The 23,726-nt window shown below is 40.1% G+C and overlaps 1 protein-coding gene across 1 annotated transcript; it reads right to left on the minus strand.

The window, feature by feature from the left end:
• Positions 1 to 161: 161 nt before the first annotated feature.
• LOC109677871 (uncharacterized) lies at positions 162 to 23,726 on the minus strand. Its single transcript, XM_074054012.1, has 3 exons — positions 23,610 to 23,726; positions 6,089 to 6,149; positions 162 to 5,168 (listed from the first exon to the last, which is right to left on the minus strand). The coding sequence occupies exon 3, from the start codon at positions 5,156 to 5,158 to the stop codon at positions 3,494 to 3,496; it is 1,665 nt and encodes a 554-aa protein (XP_073910113.1). The 5' UTR covers positions 5,159 to 5,168; positions 6,089 to 6,149; positions 23,610 to 23,726; the 3' UTR covers positions 162 to 3,493.

Genomic DNA, 23,726 nt, shown 5'->3' on the forward strand with positions numbered 1-23,726 from the left:
ATTAACTATCTTAAAAGAAATTGATAAAGCAATTTATGAAGACATTAAAAATAGCAAAACACATAGGAATATATGTAATAACAATGAATGACCTTATGCAATGCAAATTACAAAACATTGCTGAATAAATGAAGCAAAACAAATACATGAAAAGACATGCGTGGATTAGAACATTTAAAACTACCAAGAGGATAATGCTTCTCAAAGCACATTCACTGCAATCCCAGTCAAAGTCATAATGGTTTTTATTTAGCAGAAGTAGAAAACTCCATCCTAAAATTCACATTGACTTTCAAGAAACCCTGAATACCAAAACAATTTTTGGGGGGTGGGTAACTAGTGTTTGAATTCAGGGCCTTACATTCACCAGACAGATGCTCTACCACTACTGGTGGAGTGACTCAAGTGGTAGAGCACCTGCCTAGCAAGCGTGAAGCCCTGAGTTCAAACCCCAGTACTGCCTAAGGAGGGGGAAAATGAAACACTAGATTGGGTGTGTGTTTTACTGACAGAGTCCTTGCATGGCATGGTCAATACACAGGGTTCAGTCCCAAGCACCACGTTTTATATACTATGTTTGACCAGAATTTTACATGCAAATTGTACACAGGTTCAAAAGGCCTGAGGAAACTCAGGTACACAGTCAATTATGAGAGAAAAGGATATGATAACTTTTGTTAATATTTGAAATTGCTAAGTCCTTCCCATAAAATGTGATGCCACTGTATCAATTTAATAGTACAAGAAAGGGTATCAAGTTTCCCCTGGTGGGGGGAACTTAAGTACACTTATACTAAGTAGGTTGGTTTTTGTTTGTTTCATTTTAGTTTCTGCAATGGCGGAAACCAAATCTGAGTCCTTGTGCACACTAGGAAAGTGCTCTACCACTGGGCTATATTCCATGCCTTTTTGGATCCTAATATATATCAATTGCTAAAGTAATAGGAAAATGTCATTAACTTTATAGAACTGAATTGTAGCCACTACAGATTTTTCTCCCATGGAATGTACAATGAGAATTAGATTCCACCTTGACTATTAAACATGACAGGAAAATATAATATTCCCTATCTTTAGTTCTGTCAGGAGGTATTAAGAACTGCCAAAATGCACAAACAGCATGGTTGGTTTTCTCCTTTTGTTTAGGTTTTAGGAATGGGAACATGACCCAGGGCTTCAGGCATACTAAACAAGCACTTCACCAGTGCTATGCCCCGTCTTGGTATCTTTGCCTTTCTCATCACATACAGGACACTGTAGATGTTATCAGACCTCAAACAGGCAGCAACATCACTGCCTGCATAAAGCAGTGGCCTACCTGGCTTACAGACACCTTATGGCCTGTGCATGTGCATCATCTCCCGTGCTCCTTGAGGTTTTTGTGAAACAGAAGGAATACCCCCTATAGTCAAGGCCTCCATAAACTCTCAGCTGTGTCCTGTTCATCTCTCTTCCCCATACTTTCATCCAAATACAGCTACTTGTGTCCTGTGAAAAACCACACTGGAGTTACACCATGGTGGTTGTTTCTAATCTCTGGTCAAAACTACCACTGTGGACTTGATCTTCTAGAGACAGAACAAGGCAGTGAGTTGTGAGGATTACCTAATTCTGTCACTGCTCTTCTCCGATCCACCTAACTCTATGAAACCTAATGATCCACCCATCATTCATGTGGACACAATCTGAGGGTGAAGGCGTCATCTTCCCATACAACCAGTTTGTTCACTGATTGCTACTCTGTCCTGTGATTCCTGGGCTTTGACCTGTGGGGGCGTTTCAATCAGGCTTTTTCAGGCCAGCAGCTTGCCTGGCATCCTCGAAGATACAATGTCTTGAAGTACAGCAGGCTGACATCCTGCAGTGCCTGGGTCACTTTCGTCTCTGATGACAGTAGCATGTCAGGGAAGGTTATGAGGCCAGGGAGATCTCTATCTTGCCTCCCACTGCTGTGCTGCTGAGATGCATCTGTTTCTATAAATGCTAATAACTGGAGGAGGGGCTTAGTGGTACTAGGGATCAAACCCTGTGAGTTACACATCCTAGTAAAGTGGTCTACCACTGAGCTACATTCCCATGTCTGCTACATTCTCATACAGCAAAACAGCAACACCCAGAAATGAATAAAACAGTACAGAGATTGTGAAAGCACTATGGAATTCCACTGAGGGAATCCAGAGAGGCAGTTTAGGTATAGACTGCTTGCAAAGCATGCAATAGACCCTGAATTTGACCGCCAGCATTACCATTAAAAAAAAAAAAGGAATGAGAGCTGAAGGTGTTTAGCTCAGCGATACAGTATAAGCTTAGCATGTGCAAGCCCTAGGCTTAATCCCCATCAACACACACATCATGAAGATAGTAACATCTCAGGTCTCAAGAAAAAAAAAAAGGAAGAGTGGAGAGAGGATAAAGGAGAAAGATGGAGGGTGAATCTAACTAAGATATATTGTAAGCACGTTTTTTTGTAAATGCCACAATGTACCCCTGGTACAAATACAATGTCCTATTTAAAAAAAAAAAGGCATAACTATAATACACTAACCTAGTGTTCAATCTTTTGCAGAACATGAAGGAGCTCTATGAATTTAATCCCCAGGTTGAGTGGTAAAAACTGTAAGAGAATCCAACCATATAAAGCCACTGGAAATCGTCCTGTGGTCAAAAACAAGTGGAGAAACACATGCTGAAGAAATCTCTGTAAGGGATTGAAGATATAATTCACTGGTATTATAAAGATATAATTGCCTAGCATTTGCAAGACCCTGGGTTCCATCCCCAGCACTGCAAAAAAAAATGTAAATTTGGTATTAGTGTAAGATTCTGGCATTTGGACCAAGGCTACAACCTCTCTACCCTCACAGATCAGATGGTATACTCCACTCCACTGCTGTAGCCAAGAGCACAGTGCTCTCTCCCCTTTGAACTTCCATTGAGGATTTTCTTCTTGTGGGAGTAAAACATCAGTACTTCTCCTGCTTCCTAAGTTTTGTTGCTATGACTTTATCCTTTGTGAATATGGTGAAAAGAGAGGGCTCCCTTCTGCTATCAATCCTATGCTTGTGTAATACCAGTTTAAAAATATTAGGGCCAAAAATACCCTTACTATGGCTCAAGATAGTTTTTCCATGCCAAGAGGTGCAAGCTCTGCATACTTCAAGCTGCTGCCTCCTTCCTCCATTTTGTGCTGAGGCTCTCTAAATGGTTGTTACTCAGAAAGAACAAGACCATTGTTTCAGACCCAGATGCAAAGTACTGACACACAAGATTTTACTCAGTCACTAAATACTCCTTGTCTCATCTCATGTCTAAGTGAAGTTATTCCCAAACTCAACATATTTGTGCACTTTTTTCTGCCCTATGAGATCTTTCATGTACTTGAAAATTTCTGGAACGAATGAAAGCTTTACCACACTTTGTACAATACTAGGATTTTTCTCCAGTATGCATCTTTTTATGTTTTTGAAAGTCACTGGAATGACTGAGGGCTTGTTCACATTCTGGACATACTTAGGGCTTCACTCCAGTGTTGAGTTCTTTTGTGCTTTTGAAAGGAACTTGAACGAGTAAAGGTCTTATCACACTTTGCACACTTATAGGGTCTTTCTCCAGTATGAGTAATTTCATGTCTTCGAAAAGAACTGGAACAACTGAAGGCTTTCCCACATTCCTTACATTCATAGGGTTTCTCTCCAGTATGAATTCTTTTATGTACTTGAAAGGAACTAGAATTAGTAAATGCTTTACCACAGTGTTTACATTCATAGGGTTTTTCTCCAGTGTGAATCCTTAGATGTATCTGAAAGGAAGTTAAACGACTAAAGGCCTTACCACACCGTGTACACTCATAAGGTCTTTCACCAGTATGAATAACCTTATGTCTTCGAAAAGAACTGGAACAACTGAAAGCTCTCCCACACTCCTTACATTGATAGGGCTTCTCTCCAGTGTGAGTTCTTCTATGTATTCGAAAGGAACTGTAATTAGTAAATGCTCTACTGCAGTGTTTACATTCGTAGGGCTTCTCTCCAGTGTGAATCCTTATATGCATTCGAAGGTACGTAGAAAGACTGAAGGTTTTCCCACATGTCTGACATTCATAAGGTTTCTTCCCAGAGTGACTTGCTTCATGCCTTTGAAAGGAACTCGGGCAACGGAACGTTCTCCCACACTCCATACATTTATAAGGTTTCTCTCCAGTGTGAGTTCTTTCATGTCTTTGAAAGGAAGTGGAAGTACTTAAAGTTTTACCACACTGTTTACAATCATAGGGTTTCCTTGCACTGTGTGCCTTTTCGTGTATTTGTAATGAAACGGACCTAATGAATGCTTTCCCACATTCCTTACATTTATAAGGTCCTTCTCCTGTGTGAAGTATCATGTGCCTTTGAAACATCGAGAGAGAAAAGAAAGGTTTCCCACACTGTTTACACTCATTGTATGCGTTCTTTCTAGTATGAGTTCGTTCATGGACTCGAAGGGTACTTGAACGGCCAAAGGCTTTACTGCACTTTTTACACTCATAGGGTCTTTCTCCAGTGTGAGATCTTTTATGTCTTTGAAAAGAACTTGAACAACTGAAGGCTTTCCCACATTCTTTACATTTATAGGGTCTCTCTCCTGTATGAATTCTTTCATGTATTCGAAAGGACCTGGAAGAACTTAGACTTTTCCCACACTGCTTACATTGATAGGGTTTCTGTTGAGTATGAGTTCTTCCATGTGCTTGAAATAACCTGGAAGAATAAAAGGCATTTCCACATATCTTACACTTAAAATGTCCATCATCATTGTGGGTGCTCATGTGTCTTTGAAAGCTTGCTAGAGAAGTATGTAACTTTCCACGTTGCTTACATTCATTCTGTTTCTTTCTAGTGTGAGCTGATTCAGACATTTGCATGGAGTAGAAATGACTGTTGGCTTGTCCACATTGCTTATCCTGATGTGCCTTCTCTCCATCCTCCTGATACTTAAATGATTTGTTTGCAGTGTGAACTCTCATGTGTCTACGAAGGGGTGAGTGACCAATGAAGACTTCTCTACACACAGTGCATTCATAGGACTTCACTTCACTTTCCTCACACAGACTGAGATCTGGAATCTTGCTGAAGGTTTCTCCACACTGACTACCTTCTTTCCTTTCCCAGAGTCTTTTCATCACATGGCTTCTGTAAGCATGAAAAGCAAATACAAAAAATTAAAATATATTATATACATGTATGGAAATATCAAATTAAACTCCTTTGTACAATTAATATATGCTAATAAAAAACATTATTAATAAAGTTCTGTTTCTTAATAATTTTGTTTGGTTTTGGCGGGACTGAGGTTTGAACTCAGGGCTTCATGCTTGCAAAGTAAGTGCTTTATCACTTGAGCCACATCTCCAGTCCATTTTCCTCTGGTTATTTTGTAGATGAGGTCTCACAAACTATTTTCCCCAGCTGGTCTTAAACCACAATCCTCCCCATCTCAGCCTCCCAAGTAGTTAGGATTAAAGGCATGAGCCACCAGCACCTGGCTACTTTTGTATCTAGTACCATGAATTACATTACATTGTTAATACTATCAAGGAAAGAGAGGGCTTTATGTCACCTTAGAATTTCTTGAACACAAACTGATCGAGAAAGATATATATAGCTTGATCACAGTTATAATCAAAGTGTTAATATTCACACATAGGAATTATTAATGCTGATTCCAACTGAACTACCTATGTAAGAATTAAGTATTTAATTCTAGACTTTTTTTTTCTTTTTTTCCTTTTGCGGTATTAAGGTTTAAACTCAGGGCTTTGCACTTGCTAGGCAGGCACTTTATGACTTGAGTCATCCTCCAAGCTCTAGAGAAAATTTTTGCAGATTAAAAATTTTGAAGTTGGGCTTATTTCTTAGGCTTTGTTTTTAAATTTTCTCAACCAGTACATGGTGGTGCACGTCTGTGGTCTCAGGTACTTGAGACACTGAGGCAGAAGGATCACTTGAAACCATCCTAGCCAACATAGTGAGAAACTGTGACAACAAAAAATTTAAATAAAAATGTATGTTTATAACACACTGCATTTCTCTCCCTTTTGAGTGCAGAGTACCTTATGTTTCTCCCAGGATTTTTATGCTGATCTTCAGTGTGCTGGTCTTCCCATTTTATTCCTAAAATACAGACCCAGGAGAACATTATGAATTATGAGAGTATTTTGAAAATCTATTACATTCTAGGCTCACACTTAGACACCACTTCTTTATTCACCCAAGTATTCCCTTTCCATATTCTACTTCTTTTTTAGCAGTATTGGGATTTGAACTCAGGGCTTTGCACTTGCTAGGCAGATGATCTACTACTTGAGTCAGACCTCCAGCCCTTTTCTATATTTTAAGCCAGTGAAGACCACCAATGATCAAAAAACACTTGCTATGCAAATGACTAACTAAAGGAATATTGTCACCCTTACCTACAGAGGCCAGGTTCCTGATGGTTTCACTCATGACATCTTTGTAGAGATTCTTTTGAGAAGAATCCAGCAGAGCCCACTCCTCCTGAGTGAAGTTCACAACTACATCCTCAAAGGTTACTGAGTCCTGAAACATCATATATAATGTATGGAGCATGAAAGGTGAGACAGACAACACAGGATATCTATACTAAATTCATAAGAAGTTCTCATGTTTCTGGCCTTCGAATATTAATTTTATGACTGGGTCCTCAAATTATTTCTCTCCATATTCATATCCTGTCCTGTGGCCCTAGATGAACAAATGAATCATTAATAAGGAAATAATGAAATCAGGATGTGGGTCCCCTTTAATTTCTCTTTTGAGAGATGTCTAATACCTGTTTTGACAAAGCTGTACTCATAAAACAGCAAAGATTACAATACTGACACTATTTTTCCTTTGAAATGCCGGCTCACAATGTTCAACCTTGGCCCCTATTGGGGATATTAAATATTTGAAGGAATCCTACCATACTAAGTGGCCAGGAGTAGCTCATTCCATCCTAATAGCTTATACAAACAACACAGTATTTGTTATACTCCTGCTTTCATACAGAAAAGACAGTGCCTACATGAAAATTCCTCAAAATCAGAAGCATTGAGTAAGTTGCTTTGAGTCTCTAATGCACTTCTTCCCTGTTTGAAAACATTTTGTCACATGGAAATATTATATTGAGAAGTCATAACCTGGCTGTTTTCCCCTAAAACAAATTTAATCGAGCACTAAGTAATACTAATGAAAAATATTTCACCATCCTGAGAGGAAAACTGAATTTTTATTAGGTGATGTCAAGTAAGAATGAAATAGATGGAAGATGGCACATGTTCCAAAAAGGAACTCAATGCTACCAAGATATCATAAATTAGATGTCTGTATAAAATTCCCTAAATCCAAAGGTAGGCATTTTAGAAGTCAAGAAAACGACTTTCCAAATCTAATAAAGGAGTAAAAATGTCATGCCAGAGGAGTGGTTCTGTGGAAGATCAACTGCCAGCCAGCACACACAAGACCTTGGACTCCATCCCAGCCCTGGAAAAATTATATAAGGAAAATCTAAAAATGGTCAAAGTCTTTTTTAAAAAACTACTGGAGGTTGAGGTCAGGGTCATGTGCTTGCTAGGCAAGAGATCTACCACTCGAGTCATACCCCCATCCCTAACAGTCAAAATCTTACTAGAAAGAAAGAAATGATAGTATGGGCACACGGGGAATGTCTGCAGCCCAGCAAGGCAAGAAAATCACATTAGCCCAGGAGTTCAAGGCCAGCCTGGGCAAAATACCAAGATCCTGTCTCAGAAAACTCTCCCACTTTATTCACACACACACAAAAAGAAAGGCTTGTAAGACTATAACATTCTAGACACCATAGTAATATCCCTGATAGAAACAAATAAACCAAGAGACAATTGCAAGCACAAAGTCCTGACTTCAATCCCCAATCCCCTCCACACACACAAAGAAACAAAGTGCTCCTCAATTGGCCAGCATTTACATGAAAAGTGAATTATAGGGTAGACATGGCATAGTCAAAGTAAAAAAAGTCATGAGCTCTCACATGTATGGAATCTAGAATTCAGAATCCAGTTGGAAAACTATTTCAATGCCTTCTATTCCATGGGCAACAGTCAATTCATTGTATGTGAAATGTGAAAGATGTAACTAAAAGGTTTTAATATGTCTTTTTGTTAAAAAAAATATATACAGAAATTCCTTGTATAAGGCATGGTGGCACGCACCCATAATCTCAGCACACAGGAAGCTGAAGCAAGAGGACTGCAAGTTTGAGGACAGTCTAGCCCATATTGGTAGTAGTTCAAGAACAGGTTTCACTGCATAGTCACTGCATTATGTCATTGCATAATGACATAATGTCTCAAAAACAAAACAAATATTAAACAATACAAGAAGTTAGGGATAAACCCAAATACATTAAAATTAAGGGAGGGCTGGAGGCATAGCTCAAGTGATGAGTGCTTGCTTGCCCTGCAAGAACAAAACCCTGATTTCAAAACCCAGTACTGCCAAAATACAAAATAAACATACCATACTAGTGTGAGGTGTTAATAAAAGGGAGAGCTGGACATGGGATACATGGATACTTAAAAAAAAATACTAATTAGCCAACATGACAAAATAGAGGAGGTCTGAAAAGACCCAAATTAATAAAATCAAAGATGAAAATACTAACAAAACCCAGAGGGTCATTAGAGAGTACTTTGAAAACTTATAGTCAAGTAAACTGGAAAATCTAGGTGAAACGGATAAATTTCTAAATTTATATAACCAACCAAAATTGAGCCAAGAAGATATTAATCACCTAAATAGACCTATAACAAGAAATGAGATTGAAGCAGTAATAAAGAGCCTCCCTACAAAGAAGAGCCCAGGACCTGATGATTTCACAGCTGAATTCTACCAGACCTTTAAAGAAGTAGTAAATACTCCTCACACTTTTCCAGGAAATAGAAAGAAAAGGAACACTATCACACTCATTCTATGAAGTCAGTATTACACTCATTCCAAAACCCAAAAAAGATGCAACAAAAATGAGAATGACAGACCAGTATCTTTTATGAATACAGACACAAAGATTCTCAACAAAATACTGACAAACATAATTCAACAACATGTCAAAAAGATCATACACCAAAACCAAGTCAGTTTCATCCCAGGGATGCAAAGATGATTCAACATATGCAAATCTACAATAATACAGCACATAAACAGAACCAAGGACAAAAACCACATGATCCACTCAATAGATGCAGAAAAGGCTTTTAACAAAATTCAGCACCCTTTCATGATAAAAGCTCTGAAGAAACTAGAACTAGAAGGAACATTCCTCAACATAATAGTATCAAAATACTATACTAAATGGAGAACAACTGAAACCATTCCTGCTAAAGTCAGGAACAAGACAGGAATGCCAGCTTTATCCATTCCTATTCAATGTAGCTTTGAAATTCCTAGCCAGGGCACTAAGACAAGGGCAAGAAATAAAAAGAGATTCAAACAGGGAAGGAAGAAGTCAAATTATCCCTATTTGCAGATGACATGATCTTATACCTAAGAGACCCTAAAAACTCCACCAAAAAGCTATTAGAACTCATAAACTTTTGGCAAAGCAGCAGAATACAAAATCAATATACAGAAATCAGTAGCCTTCCTATGTACAAACAATGAACAGACCAAGAAAGAAATCGGGGAAATAATCCAATTTACAATACCCTAAAAAAAAAGTACCTTGGAATAAATATAACAGAGAAAACCAAAGTCCTTTTGAATGGAAGCTGTAATTCTACTGAAGAGAGAAACTGAAGACGACATCAGAAGATGGAAGGATCTCTCATGTTCATGGATTAGTAGAATCAAACATTGTGAAAAGACCCATACAACCAAAAGCAATCTTCATGTTCAAAATCCCAAAGCCATTCTTCACAGAGACAGAAAAATTATCCTAAAATACATATGCAAGCACAAAAGACCTTGAATGGCCAAACCAATTCCAAGCAAAACAGTCCAATGCTGGAGTTATCACAATTTCCAACTTCACTATGCAACAGAGGCATAACAATAAAAGCAGCATAGTACTGGCACAAAAACAGACAGGAACACCAATGGATTAGAATAGAAGACCCAGACATAAACCCCTGCAGCTACGGCTGACTGATCTTCAACAAAGGAGCCCAAAACATACGCTGGAGAGAAGATAGTTCTTCAACTAATGTTGCTGGAAAAACTGGGTATCTGCCTGCAGAAAGCTAAACTAGATCTGTCTCTCACCCTGTACCATATCAACTCAAAATGGATCAAAGACTTTAATATAAGGCCTGAAAATATGAAACAACTATGGGAAGTAGTAGGATATATATTGGAACATATAAGCACAGGGGAACTCAAAAGGCTCAGTATCTAAGAGAAAGAATGAACAAATGGGACTGCATCAAACAAAAGCTTTTCACAGCAAAAGAAACAGTCACTAGACTTCAGAGACTGCCCACAGAATGGGAGAAAATCTTTGCCAGCTATTCATCAGACAGCTATTCATCTGATAAGGAACTAATATCCAGAATCTACAGGGAACTCAAAAAACTCAACCCCCAAAGAATTAACATGCTAATGAAGAAATGGGCACATGAATTAAACAGGGCATTCTTAAAGAAAGAGATACAAATGGCCAATAAATACATGAAGTGTTCTATTTCCATGGCTATAAAAGAGATGCAAGTCAAGATTTGAGTCTAAAACTGCATCTCACCCCAGTTAGAATGGCCATATTCCAGGGCAATAACAACAACAAAATGCTGGTGAGGAAGTGGTGAAACAGGAACTGTTGGTGGGAATGCAAATTAGTACAAACATTATGGAAAGCACTATGGAGATTCCTTAAAAAGCTAAAGATAGAAATGCCATAAGATCCAGTGATATCGCTCCTGGGCATATACTCAAAGGAACATAGTCAGGATACAATAGATACACCTGTACACCAATGTTCATCACAGCACTAGTCACAATAGCTAAGCTATGGGAACAATCCAAATGCCCTACAACTGATGAATGGATCAAGAAAATGTGGTTTGTATACACAATGGCGTTTTACTTAGCCCTAAGTAATAATGACAACATATGGTTTGAAGGTAAAATAAATGCAACTGGAGGACATCAAGTTAAGTGAATTAAGCCAGGCTCAGACAGACAAAGGGCACATGTTTTCTCTCATGTGGATGATAGATCCAAAAGACAAACATACACAAAAACAAACATGATCATACACAAGTCATAAGTAGAACATGTTTGTAATAGTGGAACTCAGGGAAGGAAGGAAAGGAAAAGAGAATGATAAGAGCATCAACAATATCATTAAACATAACCATGAAGGTAGAGGAAATGAGGCTATGTATTGAAAATTGCTGAAAAATGTGGGGTGGGAGGTAAAGGGATAAGGGAGAGCAACAGAAGGAGTTGAACAGACCAAAGTAAAGTATACTCACAGCAGGGATACCTTGAGAAACCCCCTGAAGATTGACTTAGATATTAATAACCAAAGAAAGGACTGTAAAACAGGTACAGTGTGTGTGTGTGTGGGGGGGGGTACTTGTGGGAGAGGGGTGCATGAACAAAGGAGATTAAGACAAGGGAATATGATTAATGGACCTCATAAACATACCAAATAGAACAAAGAAACCTCCTCCAATAGTTTTAAACTGGGGCAGGGAGGGGAAGGGGAAAAGGCGGTGGGGGTAATCCAATCAATGTACAATATAAGCCTACTTAGAATTGTCACAGTGAATCCTCCCATACAATGAATATATCCTAATAAAAAATTAATAGAAAAAAAATACTGAAGAAAGAAGAAGTACCATACTGGTGTGAGGTACTGATAAAAGGGGGAGCTGGACATGGGGTACATGGGTTCTTAAAAAAAAATTAAGGATATTAAAAGAAAACAGAGCATTAGAGTGTGCAAAATTATCTGCAATGCATGCAATACAAAATAATTATGTGTAAAGATGAATGAGTATATACTCATATACATCCCCTCAAATATATTCTTACACACACACACTTTCAAATATTTGGGGGAGGTGGTACAGGGTTTTGAACTCAGGGCTCCACACTTGCTAGGCAGGTGCCCTGCCAACTGAGCCTTGCCACAGCCCTCTTTTGTGATTTTCAAGATAGGGCCTTACTATTTGCCTCATCTCTGTCTGCAAAGCAGCTAGGATTGCAGGCAGGAGCCAGCAGTTCTCAGCATACATATATTATTTCAAAATGAGTGCAATGCTAGCAATCTCTCTGTTTAGCTATCTTTGTCCCAAACTAGCAAGAACACCATGTCTTTCTTATCTCTTCAGCAAAATCGAGTAAGAGGAGGATGGAACAGGGTCTGCCTGGAAGTGGGTGGGTGGGGGGGCACAAACAACATATACATACGTAAGTAAAAAAAAAATGAGAATGTTATCAAAAAAGGTTGACAGAAAATGAAAGACTGTATTTGAGACGAGGTCACTCTTCTTGAGAATGAGGAAAGCCAAATATAATGTTAATTACATGACATTACATATTAGTTGAACAGATAATAACAAGAGCTGATGACCATGAGAGGGAACAAACACAGTACCGCATGAATGATGGAGCAGTCACATGACATACTGCATTACTTCCTGTAGTAGACATTATCACAAACTGGAGCCCTGCAATTTCTCACTAAGGTATCAAGACTTTACAGTGGATCTGCAGTAAAAGATTAATGTAAATTGAAAGAAGCAATATTTTTCATAAGAGGAAAAAGCAAACTTGAAAACACGTAAATACAATAAGCTCTGAAAGGGATTAGTGAATTGGATGGTCTCCAGCCTGAGATGCTGGTAAGTGTGAAATACAATGAGGCAAAGAATCCACTAAATAACCTTTTCATTATAATTTCACTAATACTCTTTTTTTTTTAGATATACGAAAGGAGGTCAAACTAAAAGAAGACTGTTTAATAGCAGGGCAGGAGGTTGAGCTAATGTTAGAGTACCTCCCTAACATGTTCACAGTCTTTCACTCAATTCCCAGCAATATGAAGGCGAAAAAAAGATAAATATTTAGTTATGATTAAAGAATCAGAGCGTGGACATCAACAGGACAAGATGGGAATGAACCAGGGAAGGAACCATCAGAATATAATGACTGCCCAAGGAGCAGTTATGAACCTTGGTGAGGATTCCAAGGATATTCATATTATAATTACTACTAAATCCATGCACAAATTTTCCATTCATTCTTTGGTGAATATAAAAGTTTAAGGTAGCTGCTGGACGCCAGTGGCTCACACCTATAATCTTAGCTAATTGGAAGGCTGAGATCAGGAAGATCTTGGTTCTTGGTTCAAGGCCAGCCCAGGAAAACAATTCAGAGACTACCATCCCCAAAATAACCAGAGCAAAATGGAACAGAGGTTTGGCTCCAGTGTTAGAGTGTAGGAGCCAGCAATGGGACTGTGCCTGTGTGATTTGGTGTTTGGCCTTGTGAGAAAGCCCCAAGGAACTGAGGCAAAGGCCTCAGAACCAGACATCCAGAAAAACAACAGTGCTCAAGGTTCCCCAGATGGCTTCATGTCCTTCAGATGTAAATAAGAAGGTTATGCTGACTGTGTGCTTCTCCTGCTTCTCTGTTCCCATTTTAAAAGAGACATAACAAAGAGTTAATTTTAACTGTGCTTCTCTGTACTAATGTAACCTTGACACTTAATACTTGACATGCTTTTTCTGACCAAATGCTCTCTGTGAGAGAGGAGTTTATAAAAAAACAAAAGTGATCTTCATTAAAGTGGCTATTGAGCAAGATTCAGTAGTCCCCTCATCTTTTACAGCTCCGGTCACCCAGGTCCAGCCGATAAATGACAACAGGAGAGTACCTGGTTTACAAATGTAAAGCCCCTGAGTTCAAACTCTAGTCCCACAAAAAAGAAAAGAAAAACTTAAGGTGGCATCTACCTGTAGTGCTATGTAGACAAGGCTGAGGCAGGAGAACTGCCTAAGCCCAGGAGTTTGAAGCTAGCACAGGCAACAAAGTAAGATCCTATCTTTTAAAAAAAAATTAAAGAAAGGATCTGGGGGTGTAGCTCAATTGTACGCATGAAATTAGAATGTGTGAGGCCCTTGGCTCCCTCCCCAGCACTGAAAAAGAAAACAAAAATTAAAGAATGGATTAAGTTTGGAAAAGAATATAATCCAACATTTTCTTTGTCACAATCTGAGTTATAATTCACAGACTGGTCAACAACAACAACAACAACAAAACACTGAACAAAACTGCTCACAGGACAAGTCTTTAGCAAAGAGCAGGTCAGGGTACACGCCAACATCAGGTAGCAGAGTAGGTTAGCAAGGCACAATCAAGTGTGAAATGCCTCAAGAGACCAAGGAAAGCAGTTTGGCCTGGGATTTTCTTTGACATTAAGAGGTGAGGTCAAGCTTCCTTGTGGAGTCCACTGTCAACAAAGACAGAGTGCTCACACAATCTAATCAACTTACTTGACCCTGGGCACAAGGGAATGAAGAGGAGTTGAAGCTTAAAAGTTGGAAGCAGGTTGGTGATGTGGTTCAGTGGTAGACACTTACCTAACATGCGTAAAGCCCTGGGTTCCATACATAGCAAAAAAACAAAAAAACAAAAGCACCACCTTTCAACAAATATGAAATACTGAACTCGGGCTAAGCCTGCTGGTACACACCCATAATCCCAGCTACTTGGAGATAGGAAGATCACAGCTCAAGAGCAGCTTAGACAAAAAAAAAAAAAAAGTTAGTGATACCCTATCTCGAAAAATAGCCAGGCACTAGTGGCTCACTTCTATAATCCTAGCTATTCAGGAAGCAGAGATGAAGAGGATCACTGTTCAAAGCCAGACCAGGAAAACAGTTTGTGAGGCCCTATCCTGAAAAATACCCAACCAAAAAAGGACTAAGTAGTAGAGAGCCTGCCTAGCAAGTGTGAGGCCCTGAGTTCAAACCCCAATACCACCAAAAAAAAATAGTAGTAAGATGGGTGTGGTGGTACAAGCCTGTAATCTCAGCTATAGGTTAGGTGAAGATAAGATGATACCAGTACAAGGCTTGCCCCGAACAAAGGTATGACACCCTATCTGAAAAACAAACTAAAGCAAAAGGACTGAGGGCATGGTTCAAGTGGTAGAGTGTTTGCATAGTAAGTGCAAAGCCCTGAATTCAAACCCAAGTTAAAAAAAAAAAAAAAAAACCCTGAACTCAGATACTTCTGATTTTACTCTAGTATGGAAAAACACAGAAGACCACACTGATATCCTGAAAAGGAAAAAGGAAATGAACTGAAAATCAACCACTCTTTTACACCCATCAGAGACATGAACACTCATGGCAAAATGTCCTCAAATAGACAATGAGACAAAACCACGAAATACTACTTATTAGAGCAGTTCACAGGTAACTGGACTCTGAAAAGCAGTCCAAGGGTAACAAAAACCAAACTAATTTTTAGTAACTAAAGGCTGAGTAGGACAAGTTTGAGAGGTAAAAACTCAGGTTCCCAGTGTTAGGGCAGACACCCAATTTATTTAGCTCCAGAAACTCTAGTAGGTCACAAAGAAGCTCAAAGAAAAATCACTGCCTGTTTCCAATGTAACTGTTTTGTAATGTGCTTAGAGAATTATTCTAACAAGTCTCTCCTTGAAAGGAAATCACATAGCTGTCAGGTGCTGGTGGCTTATGCCTGTAATCCTAGCTACTCAGGAGACAGAGATCAGGAGGATCGTGGTTCGAAGCCACGAAGTTAAGAGACTCTATCTTGAAAAAAACCCTTCACAAAAAAGGGCTGGTGTAGTGTTTCAACATGTAGGCCCTTAGTTCAAGCCCAGTACAGAAGAAAAAAAAAAAAAAAGAAAGAAAGAAAGGAATCACAGGGCTTGGGCTAGAGATATGGTTCAAATGGTAGAGTGCTTGCCTAGCAAGTATTAAGTTCTAAGTTCAAACCCCAGTACTGCCCCCCCACCACAAAAAAGAAAAGAAATCAGGGGGTGGGGTGTAGTTCTGTGATGGAGGGCATACCCACATAAAAAACTAAACAAAAACAAAAGAAACTACAGTATCCGCAAGTACACGGTTTCAAGGAGACTGCTGTTGAAGAAAAAACACAAACGCTCAGGAAGCACAGGGCTCAGTACTGTACTTCAGATACTTGATTCACCCCATGACACCACTCATTACCACTAAAGACAGGCCACCCTCAACAAATCTAAAATTTTTACTTTATCACTTAAGCACATTAACTTTTACCTTGCTTTTGGTACATTTGCTTTTTGGGAGGCAAATTTTCACAAAATTAAGGGCAGGGAAAAGCTTGGCAGATCACACACCCATTACATGCAACTTATGATAACATGGAACTGAGTGAGAACTTCAAATCCACTGAGCTCCTAATGCATGCATGGGAATTAAAACATTTTGTTTTTGAAATTTCTTTTAGAAAAATAATTTTTTTAAAATTACTTATCTTTTGACTAGCTTTTTCAAAATTGTGTGTAATACATTTATAAATAAGACAGGCCTACTGTACAGTTATCCCTCAGTCCCTGTGGGGGACTGGTTCCAGGATCCCAACAGATACTAAAATTCACAGATGCTCAAGTTGCCTATGTAAAATAGAGAAGCTGTTGCGTGTAACCTGTGCACATCCTCCTGTAGAAATTAAATCATCTCTACATGAATTATCATTCCAAACAGAATGTAAATAGCACACACACGGTTGCTCTACTCTTACTGTTAGGGAAAAAGCCTATACACACTCATAATAGACACGATTGTCTAAAAAGCCTAACACATGGAGACATTATCAAGGTGAAACTTCTAGTGAAAAGGAAGTAACTAATTCCCTCTCTAACCTTCCTGCAGCTACTAAGAGGTAGTCAGAGGCACGGATGAAGGCCATGACCCAGGGAAACCAGCACCACATGTGCCTACTCCCACATCATACCACCACATGCACAGGGCTCCTGTCCATCAGGTCCACACAACCTAAAGAACTGCTGCTCAGAGCTTATTTATGTCCAGGGTTACAACCAAAAACTGGATGACCATGATGAAGAAGACAGATTTCTAGAGCCACAGAGAAAAATCTTAGCTTACCTACAACTAGGAAGGATAAGGACTCAGTAATTGAAAACACCCTGATACACCAGGTACCAGTGGCTCCTACTTGTAATCCTAGCTACTTGGGAAGCTGAGATGGGTAGGATCGAGACCTGCCTTGGCAAACAGTTCACAAGATCCCATCTCCACAATAACCAGAACAAAATGGACTGCAGGTGTAGCTCAAGAGGTAGAGCATTTACTTTGCAAGTGTGAAGCCCTGAGTTCAAACCCCAGTCCCACCAAAAACAACAAAAAAATACTGATATGGTTAGAACATTTGTATGTAACAAAGTTCTTGTCGAACCTCACAAAGCAACAGTACGAAGAGGTGAGACCTTCAGGAAACAATTAGGTCATGTGGACTCTGCCCTTATGGAGGGACTGGTTCCTTATGAAATGACTAGCGAGAACTAGATGGGCCTTTTCCCTTCCACCTTTCCTCCTGTTGGAAGCAAAGACCAGACTTTCACAGGCACCTAACTTACGGGTTCCTCAACTTGGGACTCATGATCCAAATAATTTTCAGATGGTAAGTTACCCAGGCTTGGGATTTTTTTTTTTTTTTTTTTTTTGCTGTACTAAGGCTTGAACTACACCTTGAAACAACTCCAATTCCATCAGCTCTTTTTTGTGAAGTGTTTTTTTTTCCAAGATAGTGTCTCAAGAACTATTTGCCCAGGGGTTGGCTTTGAACTTCGATCCTTCTGATCTCTGCCTCCTGAGTACCTAGGATTACAGGTGTCAGCCACCAGCAACCAGCTAGTCTCAGATATTTTGTCGTAGCAAAATAAACAGACTTCATAACCCCCACCAACAAACAAAATCCAAGGACCAAATAAGTTTCACTGCTAGAATTTTTTTTTCTTTACCTATTTAAAATATTAATGCTAACCTTCTGCAAAGTCTTTCAAAATATTGAGGAAAGAACACTTCCAAATTCATTCATTTTTTTTGGTTCAGTGTTGGGAACTGAACACAGGTCTTTGCCCGTGCTAGGCAGGCATTTACCTACTGAACCGAATCCTTAGCTCTTACTACATTCATTCACTCTATGAGGCCTGACAAAGACAAAGACTCTATAAGAACAAGAAGTGCAGACGAATGCAACTTATTTTTAAACAAACACTCTCAAATACTTACTCAAAGCTGCAATAATTAAAACGGCATGGAAAAGGCATAAAGGCAGAGATATAGACCAATGGCACAGATACCAGAAAGATATCCTTGACTACGTTAAAAAAAAAAAAAGTTATGCCCATAATATGTGCTGCAGAAAAGACAGCCTCTTCAACAAATGGTGCTGGGAAAACTGGATTTCTACCTGCAGAAGATGGAAACTAGATCCCAGCCTCTCACCTTGTACTAGCATCAATTCAAAATGGATTGAAGATCTCACTGTAAGATCCGAAACAGTGAAATTACCAGGAAAAAACAGGGAACACACTGGCCCACAGAGACATAGGTAATAACTTTATGAATGGAATTCCCATAGCTCAGCAATTAAGAGAAAAGTATTGACAAATGGGACTGCATGAAACTAAAAAGCTTTTGCACAGCAAAGGAAAACAGTCACCAGACTGAAGAGAGTCTACAGAATGAGAGAAAATCTTTGCCAGTTAAACATCTGACAAGGGATTAATAACCAGACTATACAGGGAGCTCAAAGAACAAATCTCTCAAGGAATCGACACCCACTGAAAAAGGCAAATGAACTGAACACACAATTATCAAATGAAGAAGTGCAAATAGCCAATAAACATATGAAGAAATGCTCAACATCTCTGGCCATAAAGGAAATGCAAATCAAAACTACACTGAGATTCCACCATATCCCAGTCAAAATGGCTACCATCAGCAACACAAACAACAGGCTGGTGAGGATATGGGGAAAAAGGAATTCTCCTACACTGCTAATGGGAATGTTAAAATTAGTACAATCACTATGGAAAGCAACAGGAAGTCCCTCAAAAAATAGAGCTGCCATATGATCCAGCCATTCGATTCCTAGGCATACATCCAAAAGAATGTGCTCCAGGATATGATAAAGCCACTTACACACCCATGTTTATTACAGTGCTTTTTACAATAACCAAGCTTTGGAAGCAGCCCAGATGCCCCACAGGTGAATGGATTAAGAAAACGTGGTAAATATACACAATGGAGTTTGATTCAGCCATAAAGAAAAATGAAATTACATTATCTGCAGGTAAATGGATGGAACTGGAGAACTTCATGTAAGTGAAGTAAACCAAGCTCTTTTTCAAAATAAGTCAAAGGTCGTATGTTTTCTCTCATATGTGGAAGCTAGATCTATGTTAAATGTATATATGGAAACATATATAACCAGATAGATAGAGACAAAGAACAAAATTGTATTAGTGAGCCTGTCTGAGGGGCATACAGGAGGTGGGAGAAAGAAAATGTTAAAGAATGAAAAATATTGAAATAATCCATCTATATATGGATATAACATAATGCACTGCACAGTAAGCTGTTGAATATTAGGGTAGCATGATGACAGAGAATGAGTAAGTAACAGAAGGGAGAGGGTTAATTTGATAAAAGCACAATATATAAAGACCTGAAGTACCAAGGCAAAACCCACTTGGACTATCCATATACATTTGATTTAAAAAAATGAAGGACACACTGCTGACGAATGGATTGAGAAAATGTGGTATTTATACACAATGGAATTTTACTCAGCCACCAAGAATGAAATTTTGTCATTTGCAGGCAAATGGATGGAACTAAAGAACAGCATCTTAAGTGAAGTCTGTCAGGCTCAGAAGGCCAAAAATCACATGTTCTCCCTAATATATGGATTATAGACCTAAAACAAATGCAGCAATATTATGGGACACAGGTCACACTAAGGGGAGGCTGCGCACGGGAGGGATAGGACAGAAGAAAAGCAAAAATTTGAATGTGATGTGCTCACTCACTGTACATGAATGAACACAGAAATCTTAAACTGGCCAGGACCACCATGGGAATTGGATTAGGGAGGAGTGAAGAAGACTAGAAGTGATGAACCAACTGGGGTTGTAATACATATATGCATGAAAACAACACAAGCAAACTCCTTGTGTTGCTATCCTTATCTCAAACTAGCAAAAACGGCATATTTCCCTTTTAATCTTTTATTTTTTTCTACAAAATAGGAGAACAAGAGGGCAGAACAGGTCTGGTGGGGAGGAGGGTAGATTATGGTGCAAATAATGTATACACATGTATGTAAATGCAAAAATAATACCTGTTGAAATTATTGCAGGAATCAGGGAAAGGGGGATGAAAGAGAGCAGTGGAGGGGGTGAATTCAAGTATGATATATTTAATAAATTGTAAGAACCTCTGTAAATGCTACAATGTACCCCCACCCTGCACAACAATTAAAAAAAAATGAAGGGCAAACTGGACACCAGTTGCTCATGCCTATAATCCTAGCTACTCAGGAGGCAGAGATTAGGAGGATCACGGTTTGAAACCAGCCCAGGCAAACAGTTCTCAAGACCCTTCCTCAAAAAAAACTCTTCACAAAAAAAGGGTTGGTGGAGTATTTCAAAGTGTAGTCCCCAAGTTCAAGCCCCAGTACCAAAAAAAAAAAGAGCCAAGCACCGGCTAAAAGAAACCTGCTCTTTCCCCTGCAGCAGGCTTGGCATTCCATTTAAAATCACCCAAAGAGCACACCCAAGTTACTACTTCTGGGGAAGAAAAACATAAATAAGAAATTTAGCTCCTTCTCTTCAACCAGACAGCTGGGAGGATACAGAAATGCAGATCTTCGTGAAGACCCTGATGGGTGAGTGCATCACCCTTGAGGTAGAGCCCATTGACACCATCGAAAATATCAAAGCCAAAATCCAAGACAAGGAGGGCATCGCACCCAACCAGCAGAACTGATCTTTGCAGGCAAGCAACTGGTGGGCTGCGGCATTCTCTGAAACTACAACATACAGAAAGAGCCCACCCTGTACCAGGTGCTCCTCCTGTGCTGCTGCAGCATCACACCTTTCCTGTGCCAGGTGGCACAGAACAAATGCAACAAGATGATCTGCCCCAAGTGCTATGTGTGCCTGCACCCCCATGCAGGCCACAACACCACCCTGTGCTCCAAGAAGGTGGCCAGGGGTAAAGTCCCACACCCACCAGGGGTGGCCTCCTGCCGGAACCCACAGCCCAGGGGTCTCAATAAAACTTCCCTAACCTTGACTGGAGCAGCTTAAAAAAAAATTAAGAAATTTTTAAGAGCAGACATGTAACCTTTTTTGTCTGAAATCACCCTAATTTTTTCTTGTCTTTTTGCAAATATTTTATCTTGTAACTCTACCAAGAAAATATTTTACAATTAATGAAAATATGAAGTAGAAATAACTGAAAAAACTCCTTTCAAGGTGATAAACCCAGGAAGAGTAAATGCTGACAGGGAACACAGACATATCTGAAATTAGTGTCAAGTAGGTCATTCTACCATGTGGGACATCCTCCATCCCCACTCAATGTCCATTCTTCCAGCAGACACTGAATTAGCTCCCTATGTATCCAAAGTGCATTTTGTGTTTAAGGTTCTTGCACCATCCTGCTTGGGTGGGTTTTTCTTGTCTCTGGGGTAGAGTTTCCCCTCTCACTATACTAAGAGTTCCTTCATGGCAGGAATCATTTGTCTTTTCCACCTCAACACCAATGTCCAATTGCCTGATCACCAACAAGTCTCCAAAGAATGGAACAGGGGCTTAGTGAAGAAAAATTGAGCCTCCTGGGGCTGTATATTTAGATGAGCTGCAAACCAGGAGCTGCTCCCCTGAGAGGCCCCACACCCCCTTCCTCACTCACCCTTTTCTCTGGTAGGGGTGACCAAGGGGCTGACATTCACTAGACATATGGATGTGTGTATCTTCTGAAACCCAAGGCAGGAGGGTGGGCAGAGGAGACATTACCCTGTAAAGTTTCCAGAGTGGGACCCCAATCCAGAGTCATTCTGCTAAAATGTGCGGGTTTGGGAAGAAAAAAGGAGAGACACAAGGATTTTTTTTTTTTTTTTAAAACACAGTGGCAGGTGGTGTTTTGTTTTGGTTCTTCATGTACTGGGACTTGAGCCACTCCACCAGCCCTTTTTTGGTGATGGGTTTTTTCAAGAGAGGATCTTGTGAAAGATTGGCCCTGAGCTGGCTTTGAACTGAAATTCTACTGATCTCTGCCTCCTGAGTTGTTAGGATTACAGGCCATGAACCATTGGCACAAGTGGGGATTGAAGACCCCAGGCAATGTATGTACCAGCATCTTTTTTTTTTTTTTTTTGGCAGTATAGGGGTTTGAACTCTCAGCTCTGGGCTTGCTAGGCAGGTGCTCTACTCTTGAGCCACTCCACCAACCGCAGATGGTTCTTTTATGCTTTACTTTCATGTGGAAAGTCCACAAATAGAGATGGGGTGTAGCACAGTGATAGGCACCATGCCTAGTATGTGTGAGGGTTTTGGTTTGGCATCAACACATCAAAAAAAAAAAAAAAAGCACAAATAGAATACAATGCTTTTTGAAAGTCCATCCACTAAACTTGTTCAAATATACAGTTACATACCAGGCACCCACACCTGTAATCTTAGCTACTCAGGAAGATAGATTAGGATTGGGGTTGGAAGCCAGCCCCAGACAAATAGTTCAGGAGACGCCATCTCAAAAAGACGCCAACACAAAACAGTGGCTCAAACGGTAAGAGCGCCTGCCTAGCAGGCACATAGGCCCTGAGTTCAAACCCCAGTGCCACCAAAAATAAAAATACAATTACAAGACTGTGGCTCAAACAGTAGAGCGCCTGCTTTGTAAGCCTGAAGCCCTGAGTTCAAACCCCAGTCCAACCCTCCCCCGCCCAGAAAACCAATACATAATTACAAAAATGTGTGAGACGGCTGGTGGCGGGGCATGCCGCAGTTGTAGCGCTCTTGCCTGGCATGGGCAAAACCCTGAGCTCTATTGTGTGGGATGGAGAAGTGTGCGTTCAACACACATAATGAATGTTATATAGTTGATAGTGGGGTGAAATGGAGAGCAGAATTTGGTATTTGGGAACACGGGGAGGAATCCCGAAATTTACAGATTTCTCAGTTCTAGGAAAAGCAAGGCTGGCGCACAAGGCTGTGGATTCGAGATCGTGCTTTCCACATACTCAGAAAATTCAAGGTACTCACGTTCGCCCTAGAGAGGAAGGAGGAACTGAGGTCACCACGAGTCTCCCCCATGACCCTCCCTCCATCAATCACCCCAGTGTCTCGGTTAACAGAGGGCTGACGGCCAAAAGATGCCAAAGACAGCTCCAGGCTGGTCCCAGTGATTGAGCAGGGACGGAGCGGGATGCCGGCTCCGCGCAGCCCTCGAAGCTCAGCGGGGAGGCCCGGTCCCAACACCGCGGGTTCCGACTGGTTCTCGCAACCAGTTCGCCTGCCCCCCGGGTCGCCCGCCCCACACTCACCATTTCAATGCTTATGGGTGTCTGCGTCCCTAGTGCTCTGTCACAGAGGGCCGGACGACGCACTACAGTCACCCGAGGCCCTCAGGTAGTTAATGGACGTGACACGCTTTCCAGTGG

The sequence above is a fragment of the Castor canadensis genome, chromosome 14 (genome assembly GCF_047511655.1).
Source record: "Castor canadensis chromosome 14, mCasCan1.hap1v2, whole genome shotgun sequence".
In the NCBI taxonomy this organism is placed as follows: Eukaryota; Metazoa; Chordata; class Mammalia; order Rodentia; family Castoridae; genus Castor; species Castor canadensis.

Excerpts from the sequence above, each read along its gene's own strand:
- LOC109677871 (XM_074054012.1), bottom strand. The coding sequence starts at position 5,158 with ATGAAAAGACTCTGGGAAAGGAAAGAAGGTAGTCAGTGTGGAGAAACC.